This window comes from Manis pentadactyla, chromosome 8 (assembly GCF_030020395.1).
Source record: "Manis pentadactyla isolate mManPen7 chromosome 8, mManPen7.hap1, whole genome shotgun sequence".
Lineage (NCBI taxonomy): Eukaryota > Metazoa > Chordata > Mammalia > Pholidota > Manidae > Manis > Manis pentadactyla.
In genome coordinates, this window is record NC_080026.1 from 136,042,992 (window position 1) to 136,057,239 (window position 14,248).

Here is a 14,248-nt window from a genome sequence, read left to right on the forward strand (position 1 = left end):
CCGTTTCCCAAGGTCGGGAGACAAGGACAAATCAGGAGGGGGCAGGGGCACCTCTTCCATGCACACCCCAGGATGGGAGACTCCTAGCCAGGCTTTTCAGCAGGACACAAGCCCAGCCCACACCTGCAGGCTGAGTCAGGATGCCCGGGGCCGCCTGAGTGTCCACATACTACAAGACAGGACACTGGCCTGTGACATTTATTCATGGTGGAGAACTGGGTAGGGAGTAAGAAGGACCCCTTCACCTTACAGCACACCAGTTACATAGCATGGGATTGTGGGGTGGACGTTAAAAGCCATGAGTCAACCTTCTGAATCTGAGTGAGATTTCATGCCTCACTGTTGAATTGTGCCTGACTTTGCAATGGTGTAGAAATGCTCTGCTTTAGATATTTCTTTGATGTTAACAGTTTTCTTTCCTCTTTGATCCATGTTCTAGTGGAAAAATTAACCCCTCTGATGGCCTAATAAGGCCTAGGATCTGCTTATTTCATATCCCAAAGTTTGGTGGGCTGTGTTCCTCCACAAAATTCACTATTGTTTCTTTGACCTTTTATCAGCAATGATGGAAATCAAGTAGGACTCTGTGTATTGATGAATGATTGCTTCCACAAGGCGTACATTTTAAGTTTTGCAACTTTTTACTCAGAGAGAGGCATTAAGCATGTAGTGACCTGCAGTGCATGCTCAGGGAGTTCCCCTTGATGTGGGCCGCCGTCTGCATTTGAGGGCAGGGGAATGGCTGCCCCTGCCACGTGTGAAACCCACCCCTTCCCCAAGGGGACAAGGGACACTCCTGCTAACACGGACCCCTCTTGGTGGTCACAAGATCTGCTTTTTATTGATCTGAGTCTAAAGTATTACAAGAGCTTTTTAAAAATAATAAAGACATAATTATTTAAGACAAAAATTATGAAGGCATAAATGGAGGGCGAGGCCTTTTTCCTCTCTGCTTCTCCTTCTGTGTTTGCCTGTCTTGCTCTCACTTGGCCTCTATTCCCCCCTGAGGGCTTTCAGGGATGGAGAAGAGGCAAAAACTCAAGGTCATTTTTCCTCCTGCCAACATCTCTCTTCCAAGGCTGGCAGGGAGAGGAAGCCACACAAATAGCAGTTTGCATCAAGGTTGGGGATATTTTAAGGGGCCTCTTGGGAGGCCAAACTTTGCATCTAAAAGCAGGTGGGCTGCTTTGCAGGTTAAATGTGTAATGATCTGTCTCTATACAGTTTTTACAGGGTGAACGAAGTCCAGCGATTTGAATATTCTCGGCCAATCCGCAAGGGAGAGAAAAACCCAGACAATGAATTTGCGGTAAAAAACAACCCCAAAAGCCCCCGAGTTGATTCCACCCTCAACAGAACTGCCTGTGGAAGTACGGCCGTGAAGGCCACCTCAGTGCAGCCTGGAGTGTCTGTGCATTAGGAGCAGAGTCCTCATCTATTGCCCCTGCACATGTATTGAAATGATGGCCATTTCAGGTGCTGTCACTCAAGTCTCATGATGTTCTAATGAGATGACAAAATTATGTCCCTCCTGGGCTCTCTGGGGTCGGAGCAGGTGCTAGTACCTGCATTACTAACAGGCACACGGAGGTGCCTAGTGCTTAGTGGCTTTTCTGCAGGTGGCACGCACTCAGGAGATGAGATGGGCCGAGACCCCGAAGCTCACTCACTATCTAGCACCCGGCACCTGAGCTTTGCCGAGGCACAATGCACCAAGGAGGGTTTCCCCCGGGGCGCTCCTAAGCAGTGGGCCCGGGAATTCTCTGTGGTGGGGCCATCCTGTGCGCCTCAGGGTGTCAGCAGCATGCCTGACCTCTGCCCACTGGATGCCAGCAGCCACCTCCCCAGTTGTGACAACACGTCGGCATCGCCAAATGTCTGCCCCCTGTTGAAAAGCACTGCTTTAGAGTCATGGAAATGTTCACAGTCTTGAAGCCCTTTTTAAAAATGTACATACAACTAGTTTAATGGATTCCATTTGGCAAAGGCATGAAATACAGCAGTTATTTTAAATGTTAACATTTCTCCCTCCTCCTGCCCTGAAAACCTCCTTTGGAAATCCCTAGGTAGCCCATATTTCAAGGAGGAATTAACCCCAAGGAGAACCAGCACTGTAGTCTGGGGCAGTGCAGAAGGTCAAAGGTGAATGAGCGCCTTGCTTCTAACCCAAAGTGAGGCCCAGAGCAGAGCACTTCCAGCATAGTTGCCTTCACTCCTGTTCCCTTGGAAGCCCCATTTCCTACAATCTTCCTGCCTTTGCGGAAATGTCCCCAATCTCCACACACAGCTCTTGAAGGCCCTTGCTGCCCAGTTTCCTGTGTGTCAACTAGGAGTTTGGGGTCAGGGAATTCTCAAGTCGTCCCCAGTTCCCACACCAGTTATTTCAAACCAAAGACCCTATTTCTGGGCTTGTGTGGGTATCCTGGATCTGTTTGGCAACTGGTCGCTGTGGCGTTGTCTCTGTAGGAGGAGACCAGCCCCACCTGGATGCCAGCACTAAAGACGTGGCTCTGCGTGCAGCCTGTCTGTCCCCATCGCTGGGCACTGAGGCTGTGCTGCAGGGTCTCCACTGTGCCGTTTACAGGCAGCTCCTGAATTTCCCACCCGCCTCTCACATCTGGCAGCTATATCGACTCTTACACCAGAAAGAAAGAACACAAGGAGGTCAAGTAAATTGCCGGTGGCCGCGCAGCCAGCTGGGGCCGAGCTAAGGATAACTGCGGCTCTGGACGTTTGAGCTGCGCTAAGCCTGCAGGGCCGTGCTGCTTCTAAACGGCCCTAAATCCCCTAATGCCCCCATTAGGTCCTCACACATGGGTGAGGCTTTCAGAAGCCATGGGATTTAGTTCTTCACATGCCTGGCAAAGCCTCAGGCTTCCAGAATAAGCATGAGCGTTCTTGTGGTGATGGGCAGCCAGGCTGGGGCCCTCTGCAGGCGGCCTAGTTCTGCGGGCAGGCGGGGCACTGGTGAAGCTCCCTGCCAGGCCTGAGAGCGGCGGGCAGCACCGGGCCTCCCAACCCTGCCCGGGGTGAAGCTCTGGGGACTGGGGCCACTGAGGAGGAGGAGGGTGGGAGGGAGACTGGGCCTGAGCTAGCCAGAGCCAGCCCTGAGCCCCAGCTAGAACCCCAAGGCCCCAAGTGCGCTGCAGGGGGAGGAGGCGCCGCAGGTGAGGTCTGCACTGCGCTGCCAGTTTTCTAGGGCGAGGGCCTGAGGGAGCCGCCGTTGGGGCCAGAAGAGCATTAGGGGCCCACAGGAGGCCTTGGACAGAATCCCCTCGCCCCCTGTGGAATCTAAGAGGTTGGGGATGCGTGCTTTCTAAAATCAAGTCCAGTTTTCTGGAATTGTTGGTATTCCATTATGCCATCTATTTATATCAGGATCACTGTTGGCTGACGCAAACAGCTCAGTAACTATTCTTTACCAGGAGATTTGGGACAACAGAGCATCGCTGCGCGGGGGTGCTCCGCAGCAAGGGGAGGGTGGGAGACTGCCTGCTCACCCCACCACTGGGGTCTGGGCGGCCTTTAGAGCACTGTGGGGCTACACTTACAGGCATGAAACAATTCCCCGCGATGTGTAACAAACATACTCTTTTATGAAGGATGTGGATTATAAAGTGGCATTTTTAGTGAAAATATACATATACACACTTTTTAATACTTAGGAATTTTGAACAATAGGTAGTAAAATGTTTAAGTAGCCATCTCTCTCGATTTTTTGTTCCTTCCATTTACATATCTTTATTTTCAAATGTAGACATATATTAGTTGTGTGAGAAAAAAATGTTAAGCTTAAAATACAGGTTTTTTGAGAATGTGAAAAGCCACCCTTATTAAGCCCAGTTTTCCTTGGTGTGTTTGCCCTTTGAGTTGCCTTCGGACCCAAGTGAGGATGACCTGAAACTCAGGCCTTTCCAAAAATCTCTTTGGAGGAAGCCCCTCGATTTGACATCTAATAATCCTCCCTGACCCTCCCATTGTGTTTTCTTCGCCAAATACCAGGGAGGTGTACATGCTGGCCAGGAAAGCAGGGGACCCTCAAGTGTCTTGTGTGGCCCTCTGACTGTAAGCAGAGTGTGGCTTGTGTGGTAACATCTCAACGCAGCCTGGCCCACGTGGAGCCCAGAGGGTCGTGTGTAATTTCTCCCAGGAAGAGCCCTGCACTACTGGGCGACTTCCCTAGTGAGGGCTTAGAAACCCCCATTAGGGCAGAAGCCGTCAGCTGCTGACATCCTCCTTCTGACCCTGTGTTTTCCCTTTGCAGAATATGTGGATTGAGAGAACCATATACACAACTGCGTATAAATTACCTGGGATTTTAAGGTGGTTTGAAGTCAAGTCTGTTTTCATGGTAAGAGCACCCCCAGAGGAACTGTACCCTTTCCTGTATGATGTGACATGCCCTCTTCACCCACACGTACCACCTGCCCGTGTCCCTCTGTGGCCGGCACACACACTGAAGACCCACATCACACAAGACTTCACCAGTCACCCTGCACGTGCCTCCGAGCGCCCCCTCCCCTTGTCCACAGACTCAGAGTAATCACAGCCAAGTCTAGCTTATGAGGAAACCAGGACTGAGATTCCATTTCCTCTTGCAAAATATTTAAATCAGTCATTGCTGTGCTGTTTTGACAGTTATTTCTTTAACTAAATGAAAAGTTTAAGACAAGTTGCAATTTACATACACCTTTTAAGATCTTTCTTCCTGATGATTTTATTTCCATTTACATAACAAACAACTTGATTAATAGTACTTGCTCATTTCAAGTAAAAATAGCTGGAGAATATACCCCTCACTGGCACTTTTTAAAGAAGTAATGACTTGCATCTCTTTAGCGAAACTTCGCTTTGCCTCGGTGGTGAGCTCTGGGACAGTTTCCATGAGCTGATTGATGGGCAGCAGGTTCCTACCGAACATATAGGAGCATCAGGGAGCGGCAGCCGCCAAGATCTGAGTGAAATACGCACTTTTCGTTCCTGGGTCAGCCCTTTGTTTTCACCAGGCAGGATGCTGCCATCCATTTAGTTTACAGTGAAACTCCAGATCTGGTTCCAGGACGCAGTGGGAACTGCTAGGCCACACCCTGTTTCCACTCTTGTCCTTTGTCCATCTGGTCTGAGCCCTGAGCCTCTGCCTGAGTGTGCTGTCCTCTGCGCCATGACCATCCCCATCCCAGGCGCCCTCCTTCTGCTCTGACATCCTAGGGCTCTGTGCCTGTGCCCCCTTAGACGCTTTTCCTTTCTTCTCTGGGAATTCCCACTCTGTGTCCCTGCAGCACCCAGGCAGGCCCCAACTTACGGGAAGTGCAGGAGATAGGTGTCAAGTGGCAGAAAGCAAAACCTTCACTGGCACTACTTGGAGCTGGTGATGTATGTGTGTGAGAGCAAGCAGAAGCAGGGGCCCTTTGCATAAATGGGCACTCATCCTCCTAATGAACGCTTCCCATAAGCCCTGTGCAGTCAGGGATTCCGGGAGCCGCCAGGATGCATGAGCAAGGAGCTTAACAGCTCAGGGACGGAGGGGGGCAAGCCCTGACCTTCTGTAGGGATGTGGCTCTGCCTCAGGATGTGTTTGCCATTTTTAACAAGCTCAGAGGGCTGGACACAGAACGATTCCAGAACGTGTGGCTGAAATCCTGCTATCAGCACCCCTCGCCCCCCTCGCCTGGCATGCACCTCCTGGGACAGACCTGTGGAGGCAGCAGTCAACAATATTGGTTTGGTAAAAAGAGGAGACTTCATTCTGGGGGCAAATGGTATCAGCAACGAGGAGTCAGCAGTTAGTTGAAGTGGAATCCTGCCCTGGAATATCTACTTGCTGAACTGATGTGCCTGGGATGGAGTATTCCAGGATCTGACAGCCAGGTACAGGGCGGGACGACAGTCCTAGAATCCGTGCTGTTCCGGGGCACGTGCCACCAGCGGCGCCCTCACAGCCAGCACCTGGCCGTAGGTTGTGGGCACCCATTCCCAGGCAGGCCGAGGAGCACGTGGGGCTCCTCCATGGTTGTTTGGTGTCACCCCAGGATTTAGCAGTGAGCAGAGTGGTCCTTTCTCTGACCGTCTCTGCTCCGTTCCCTCCCCTCCACCTGGCAGACATCCCCCTACAGGCTGTAGCAGGGAAAAAGCAGGCTGTTTTACTTTGCCATTTGCAAAAGATGCCCTGTTCCTAGGCACGGGTAGATGTCCCACCTCCTTTGGGAGGACCAAAAGTATCGAGTGTTGAAGTCACCCCTGAACAGGCTCCATGGCCTGGCCTGTGAGAGTGAGGCCTGGTGGGAAGGTGTTACTGCTTTAACCCAGCCACGTTCTCATGGCCTTAGGATTGAGGCAGAGAGAAGCACTGGGCCACCCCAGGTCTCCAGAGAAAGGAGGGCATTTGTAGGACAGGCAGAGGTGAGAGACGGTGTGGAAGGGAAGCCAAGAGGACACGTGGTCACCCCCCGGCCCCCTTGCACTGAAGGTCCTGCTGACCCCCGTCAGGTTTGCCTGTGAGGACCCGCTGGAGGTGGTGATGTGCCCCCCACCCCTGCCCTGGGGCAGTGAGAGCTCTTCCTCCTGGAAGGGTAGGCGGTCCTGTGTGCGGCAGGGCCCCTCCCTTCCGTTCCCTGACCAGTCAGGCACAGGGGGGCCTGCAGAGTGCCCAGGCCTCCTGCCTCAGGGACAGTGGCAGGTCGCTCAAAGTTCTCTACATCCTTCACCCTCTTTAAAACAAGGAGGAAACAGGACTGTGACTCAAGGCCTCATCTGTGGGGCAGGTAGGTTGTGTTCAAGCACCTTCCAGGTTGTGTGTTTCCTGGGAATCTGCATGCGAGGGCCACATCTGTAGAAACCCGTGATGGTGCCAACTTGCCTGGCTGCTCTTGGTTGAGCCATAAGAGATTGTGCCTAAAATAACCACTGGGAAGGAAGGTGTGCAGAGGAGGAGGAGCCAGCCCCACTTGGCCATGACTCCCCTCTGGCAAGGCCCTGGGAGCCGGGGCCATTGGCAGAGCTCCCAGCAGTAGGCGCAGCAGCCGCCTGACTGCGCCATGCCCCCCCCCCCGGCAGGTGGAAATCAGCCCCCTGGAGAACGCCATCGAGACCATGCAGCTGACCAACGACAGGATGGCCAGCATGGTGCAGCAGCACCTGGATGACCCCGGCCTGCCCATCAACCCCCTGTCCATGCTCCTGAGCGGCATCGTGGACCCCGCCGTCATGGGCGGCTTCGCAAACTACGAAAAGGCACGTGACACGCCAGCTTTCTCTTTACAGCCCTGTCCTGGGACAGTCTCCAAGCCCAGAACCCACACTGGTCCCACTGAGCAACCTCAGCAGTGACTAAGACCGGGAGCACCCAGAGGCAGTCTCTGCAGGCTGTGGAAGGTCAAGGCCCAGCCCCAGGCACAGCTCCCCTGGCATTGTCCCCCTAGGCTGGGCTAATGGAGCTCTGGAGGAACACCCTTGGGTGGCTTGGAAGAGACCTGGGATCATTAAAGGCCAAAAGAATCAGCATATTTACAATAGGTGGGCAGGGCTGGTATGGTGGAGCCAGCTGGTCTCCCTGGGAAATATCTCGGTAGCAATGGGCAGAAGTTGAAGGACATGGCGTGTGGTCTAAACCAGGGGTCTGCACTGCAGCCTGCTGCCTGCTTTTGTAAGTCAAGTTCGGAGCATGGCCACAGCTGTTACTTTGTGTCTGTGGCTATTTTCCTGATTCAGTAAAGGCAGAGTTGGGGCGCTGCTGATCCCGGGTCTAGAGGAAGTAGAAGCCGAGGCAGAAGGGGCACAGCTGGGGGGCGGGCTGAGGGCAGAATTACCCTGGACTGAGTGACATTCTGCCTCAGGTGTCTTGGGCTTGGGGCCGGCCATGTGGGGTGCAGGGTGGGGGTCACAGGCCTGTGAGCAGCTGGGGAGCTGTCCCCCAGCAGACTGACTGATCCAAGTCAGCATTGGCTTTGCTGAACATCAGGGACAGGGGTGCCATCCTAGGTGTCACTCTTGCCTGCCCGTTCACCCCATTTGCTGTGTTTGACCACACCGGACATTTCGCCCTGAGTGGCGGGAGGGTCCACCCTGGGGAGTGAGCCCCGTGCTGCAAGGCTGTGGGTCTGTTTCCCTGGTGCCTGCTCCTGGGGAAGGTACCTGGTACACATGGTGGGTGTGAATAAAACGTGTGTGTGTGAGCAGGTGTACCGAGTGGCTCTCCCTGTGTCCCCCAGGCCTTCTTTACAGAGCGGTACCTACAGGAGCACCCTGAGGCCCACGAGAAGATCGAGAAGCTCAAGGACCTGATTGCGTGGCAGGTAAACATCCCACGACAGCCTTAAGGGCTTGGGGCTGGGCACGCAGGCGTGGGGGGCAGAAAGCCAAGTGTAGGCCCAGATCTACTGGGCCAGCTCAGCACCCACCAGCCAGAGTGCACGCAGCCATGTTTGTGCCTGGGTAAACCCACGCACCACTGCCGTGATTGCTCAGCCCCTAGGCTGCAGTCATGTATCTGAACTCCTAGAAAGTTCTTTCTTGCACATGGTCTGGTGTATTTCTTCCCCTTGGTCAGTTTACCAGCTCTTAGAAAATCTGTGCTGTTGACAGGACAGAACTGAGAACCATGATATCTTAGCTGAGGTCTAGCCTATCCCAGAAAGGTGATCAGATGGATGCAGTCTGTGCAGAAAGCATAGCTGGGAAGCTGCCATGCACCCACTTCTCGTATTCTCTCTGCCTGTAGTCAAGTTACAGGGAGGTGGGGTTCCCATGTGCATTTTCCCAGCTGTAATTCTGTGTACTTTTATGTTTCTACTCATGCTCATGAGGGTTTCTGAGTGTTTCCTTATAGGGACATGGTCTTAAAAGGGTGGATAGTTCCAGAGGTACCTAGTGTCCAGTTGGAAATCACCCGGCATGCACCTGTGCGTCTTGGAGCCTCTGTGAGCCTGACGTGGAGGGGACGGCCAGGCCTGGTTCTCACAAGAGCTCTGCCTGCCCTGGCCCTTTAGGCAATGTTTTGGAGGCCAGGAGGGTGCTGTCTGGGCCTGGAGCCCACACACCAGGCTGAGTAAAGAGAGCTGAGGGAGGTGGGGGCCAGACCCTCCCTGTGCCTGGCTGGGCAGGGTGTCCTGGACCACCTGCTAAGCTGGGGGTCCCAGGTTGATTTGTGGGGCCCTGACACAGGTCAGGCTCCATCCTCTGAGGAGACATCCCTGGGGGTACTTTGACGCTGGCCTTCCCAGAGCCTCGCCTTAGTGGCTTCTCCGTCATCAGCACATTGACCAGTGAGACCTCTTAGGGTGGACTGGGGCTGAGCTTTGGTTTCAAGCCCACTTAACCAGTCACATATTTTTTACTGTGACAAAACATACCTAACATGAAATTTAGCATCTTTAACAATTTTGAGTGTACAGTTCACTGGCATTAAGTGCATTCATATTGTCATGCAGCTGTCCCCACCGTCCATCTCCAGAACTTTTCCATCTAGCAAAAACTGAAATTCTGCACCCATTAAACAATAACTCTCCATTCTCTCCACCCCTGGAAACCACCCTTCTACTATGAAATTGCCTTTTCTAGGCACTACTCTAGGCAAATTCATAGTAGAATTTATCACTTAGAAATATATCACGTAGTAGAATGTATGTGATAATTACTTATCACATAAGCAGAACCACATAGTATTTGTCTTTTTGTGACTGGTTTATTCCGCTTAGCATAGTCTTCAAGGTTCATCCATGTTGTAGCCTGTATCAGACTTCCCTTCCTTTTCAAGGTTGAATAATAGTCCATTGTAAGGATATAACACATTTTATTTATTATCTATCAGTGGACACTTAGATTACTTCTACCTTTTAGCTACTGCAAATAATTCAGCTATGAACATGATACCTTTTGATCCCCTCCTTTCACTTCATTTGAGTTTATCCCCAGAAGTGAGATTCTAGATCTACTTTTAATATTCTGAGAAACTGCCATACTGTTTTCCACATCAGCTGCACTATTTTGCAATCCCACCAGCAATGATGCACAATGATTCCAGTTTCTCCTCCTCATCAACACTTATTTTCTGATTTTGGTCTTTGTTTTTTAGAATAGCCATCCAAATGGATGTGACTTTGCCAAAAATCCATAGGTATCTGACATGTATTTGCCTTGGAATTTTCTGTGGTAAGGGACCCTGGGAGCTGATCTCCAAGGGGCCTCAGTGGCCAAGGATGGCTCTTTGCATGGAATGTAAGACTCATATAGACAGGCCGTCTCCCTCTGTTACTAAAAAAGAAGGAGAGAGTTTAAAAGTCTGAATGATTCTATTTAAGATGTTGTAGAAAACCAAAAGAATACAAAAATCAGAACTCCACTGAAGGCTATAAAACCGTTCCTACGGAAAAACTAGTTTGGTCTGCAAAAGTTCTATTGATTTTTTTTTTCTGGTAAGCTTTTACGGCAAATTGGATTTTAAGAGTTCCAAGTCCTACAGAAGAAAATAATTTGTTCCCCAGAGAGAACTTTATGTCAGCACTATGTCATCACCCCCAATAACTATATTACAGGATGAATTTTAAAGCAGCTCACAGGAAAGTTGAAAGAACAAATCCATTTTCTAGCCACTTCATTAAATCAAAGAATGATAGGAAATACATATTCAAAACATTACCTGTGATTTTGCTTTCACTTGTAAATGTTTTGAAAACCCATATTTTAGTATGAGTAATTGAGTCCTACAGTCATTAAAACAAGGAAGTGTGGGGTTGTCCGAATGCTTTTTCATTTTTGTTAGCTTGGATTTTCCCAGAAGTTCCATCAGGGCAGAGAGAGGTTTTCTCTTGGGAATTCCAAGGACTCCTTGGCAGACTGTCCGTCACTGACATACAGGAAGCACATCTCAGTGCCTAAAATCAGCCGTGAAGACTGGCTGTGAAGTCCAGGCAGCTCCTCGCTCTGTCTTCGCCATCCCTGAAACAGGCTGGTGCTGGCCTGCTCCTTCGAGGGGGCACTGGGGCCCGGGGCCGGCTGCATGGGGCCCCTTCTAGGTTGACAGCTGACACCAGGTCACGAGCAAAGGCCAGCCCCTTCCTCAGAGGCACAGCGTGTCTTTCCCCAAATATACTGTCTTGTTGAACATCCCCTGCCAAGTGTCCCAAGATGAATCCATACAGACTCACATTAAACTGCTGTGATGTATACATACTTCTGTGTTGAAATACACAAGGATGAAAGACCGACCAAAGTCATATATCATCCCCCGCTGGTGGCAGGCACAGTGCTCCCAAATGTTCTGTGGGGCTGAAAGGCCAGGGATTGTGCAGGGGACACACAGGAGCAAACTTCCAATACAGCACTGCTGTTTGGAAGAGCGTCTTTGGAGAGCAGGCTGCCTGCTAGCTTTGAGCAGCTCACGGTGTGACTTTGGGGACTCCTCTCTCTTTCTGGGTTCTGGGAAACTCTTAAGAAATGAAGATGCCTGAGATCCACTCTAGAGCAAATCAGGGCTCTGGGGGTGGGGGCTCAGGAATCTGCCTGAGAGATTTTGATGCTCAGCTAGGTTGGAACCCATGAAACAAAGGGTCTCCAAAGACCATTTCAGGCCTCGGTCCACGGCATCTGTTTATATATTAAGCACCGCATACACTGGCATGTTTACACAGAGCATCTTCTCATGCGTAGCTGCAGTTCAGCCCCAGTCAGGCACAGAACAGGGTCAGGTCCCATCCTCGAAGAAGGTTATATCTGATCAACAACCAGGACCTGTCGAGGGGATACATTCTCATACCCCGTAAGTCTCACCTGCCAAAGTGCAGTTAGTGCAGCACCAGTGAGCCGACTACACCAAAAGGTCTTGACTGTAGCCCAGCAAGTAACTTCTTTGATGTCAAGAATCTGGCCAATGACGAGTTTTGTCAAACCATGAAAAAAAGCAGAAATGATTAGGCTGCATTTGGCACATTTGAGAAAGGTCCATTCTACATCGAAGTGCTTTTACCATCTGGAGTGGCTATGCCTTAACTTTGAGGCGGTACCTGCCTTTGCACCCGACAGATGCAGCTCATTTATTTACCACCCAGAAAAGTTGTCCCCAGCCTGCCTTTGCCGTCCCCCAAGGCAGAGCTCAGGAAGCCAAAGGATCACTGTGAGCCTTCCTACTGCTGACCCTGAGCACACAGGCGCCAGCCCAGGGAAGCTGCCATCTGCGAGAGTGATTCACGTGGAATGTTAAGGGGTCCCATCTATTTTGAAGTCTCACCTGCACACTGTCCTTTTGGCAAAAGCTGGCTGGAAAAGGATACCTGGCATGTACCTGGGGTATGGGCCCAGTTGTCAGCCAGACAAACTTCGTGTCGGTAAGCAGAGAGCAGGCTGGGTGGGCTGCAGACATGGGGGCGGGCTCACTTATTCCCGCCTTTCCTGGAGTACCAGGAGCAGCAACAACGGCGTGCTATAAATGACAGCCAAAATACATCTTATGCATTGATTTGTCTTGATAAGATTTCTTGAATTTGTTCAATTGTGTACTTATTACCCCTCTTACTAATAAATCTGCTCATTTAGATTGGTGTTCTGTCATATGAGGAAAATCTGTTTTTAATCAGTATTTTGATTTAACTATAAATTATTAAGAGGAAGCCTCTTAGCTTGATTGCACTGAAGAGTATCTAACTCCTGGTCTGAGCCACGGGGGGGAAGCAAAAACCAGGGAAAGAAAAGAGCCTTTCCTATACCCGCCCCCCAACACAGTGACTCGGAGGGTCTGTGGGGCCAGGGAATGAAAATGTCTCTCTGAGACACTTTTAAAGGTCAGCTGCATCTCCATGCTTGGGAGTGAAGTGTTGGCGTGGATATTTTGTGACAGCAGTGTTGGCAGAGAAGTGATTATTTTTAGTTTTAAGGAAGAATAAACTTGGTTTTCCTTTCCAAATAAGAATATCCTTCAGGACTATAGACCACAGATAATTAGATTTTTACATTTTGAAATAGGATTCTCAGTTGTCCATAAAGGCAATAGTCTCAGCCAAAAAATCTTTGCACTGTGACACGACCCTTTGCTAATAGATCAGACTACAGCTAAACAAATTCAAAATGCAGCTCGTTCCAGACGCACGTGAGAAGCACAGATAAGCCTCTTCTGGGATTGACTGACAAATGGGAGTCAAGCAGAGCCATCAAGTGTACGGCACTCCGTGTCCAGTTTAAAACACAAACGATTTTAATTTAAACATTTTAGTCTTTGGGGGTGATATGCCTGCTGATGAATTCGATCAGCTGTTTGATCGGGGAACAAAGCAGTTGCTTTCTGCACGGTGCTACCCTGGCTCGTGTGTGCTCCTCCCCCTAGACAACACTAACCAAGAAATGTTGACCTCTGTGTTTTTCAGATTCCGTTTTTGGCCGAAGGGATCAGGATTCATGGAGACAAAGTTACTGAAGCCTTGAGGCCGTTTCATGAGAGAATGGAAGCCTGTTTCAAACAGCTAAGGGAAAAAGTAGAAAAGCAGTATGGTGTGCGAATCATGGTAAGTGGGCAGCTCTGCACAAGTTGGGGCTGGGGGTGTCTTTGAGTCACATTGACTGTGACAGGCTCACAGGGCAGAGTGACTGGGACATGTACATGTCTGCTTGGGAAATGGGATTTAAGGCACCTTAACTCCTCATAAATCATCTGCCAGCAAACCAGCAGCCTTTCAATAACTGACAGTGTTGGGGTGCATAAGCATTCATGAATTCGCTTGATCACCAAATACCCCACTCACCTGGGGTAAGCACAGTCTACCATTAGTGTGGTGGGGTAGCCAGAAAATCTGACGGGGGCCCATGCAACTCGGGCTGGTTCACAGAGACCACACCTACAGTCATACACACTCACATGGGGTCAAGTGACACCTGGGGCAAGAGCACTCATGGTGTCCCAGAGAGAGGTGGCACCCGTGCCTGGTCCAAGGTCCGAGTCATTGAGAGGAGTTGAGACCGATTCCTGAGATTGGAAACTGTTAGCCAAGACTTCTCTGTTGAAGGAAGTGGTCACTGATCCGGCCACCCCACGTACACTGGAGATGGCCTGGGAAGGCCGTGGAGAGGACCCTACCTGGAGAAGGAGGCCAGGAGGCAGGAATCTGAATGGCAGGCCAGAGGCCAGGGCAGACATAGCTGTGACCCGGGCAGCGGAGAAACTGTCAGGAGGAGCTGGAGGCGCCCGCCGTCTGAAAGCCTGGAATGCCAGTCTGGATACAGGGCAGAAGTGGGTTTTTGCCAAGAGCATGATGAAAGCATGGCTTGG

The 14,248-nt window shown here is 50.8% G+C and overlaps 1 protein-coding gene across 2 annotated transcripts in view; it reads left to right on the forward strand.

Annotated features, from left to right (window-relative positions):
* Nucleotides 1-14,248, forward strand: part of DOCK1 (dedicator of cytokinesis 1) — a 480,397-nt gene that overhangs the window by 445,178 nt on the left and 20,971 nt on the right. For both annotated transcript variants that reach the window (XM_036899029.2, XM_036899030.2), the window contains exons 43-47: nucleotides 1,225-1,309; nucleotides 4,265-4,351; nucleotides 7,054-7,230; nucleotides 8,208-8,291; nucleotides 13,350-13,487. In XM_036899029.2, the coding sequence (XP_036754924.2) occupies nucleotides 1,225-1,309; nucleotides 4,265-4,351; nucleotides 7,054-7,230; nucleotides 8,208-8,291; nucleotides 13,350-13,487 (571 nt within the window). The remainder of the gene's footprint in view (nucleotides 1-1,224; nucleotides 1,310-4,264; nucleotides 4,352-7,053; nucleotides 7,231-8,207; nucleotides 8,292-13,349; nucleotides 13,488-14,248) is intronic.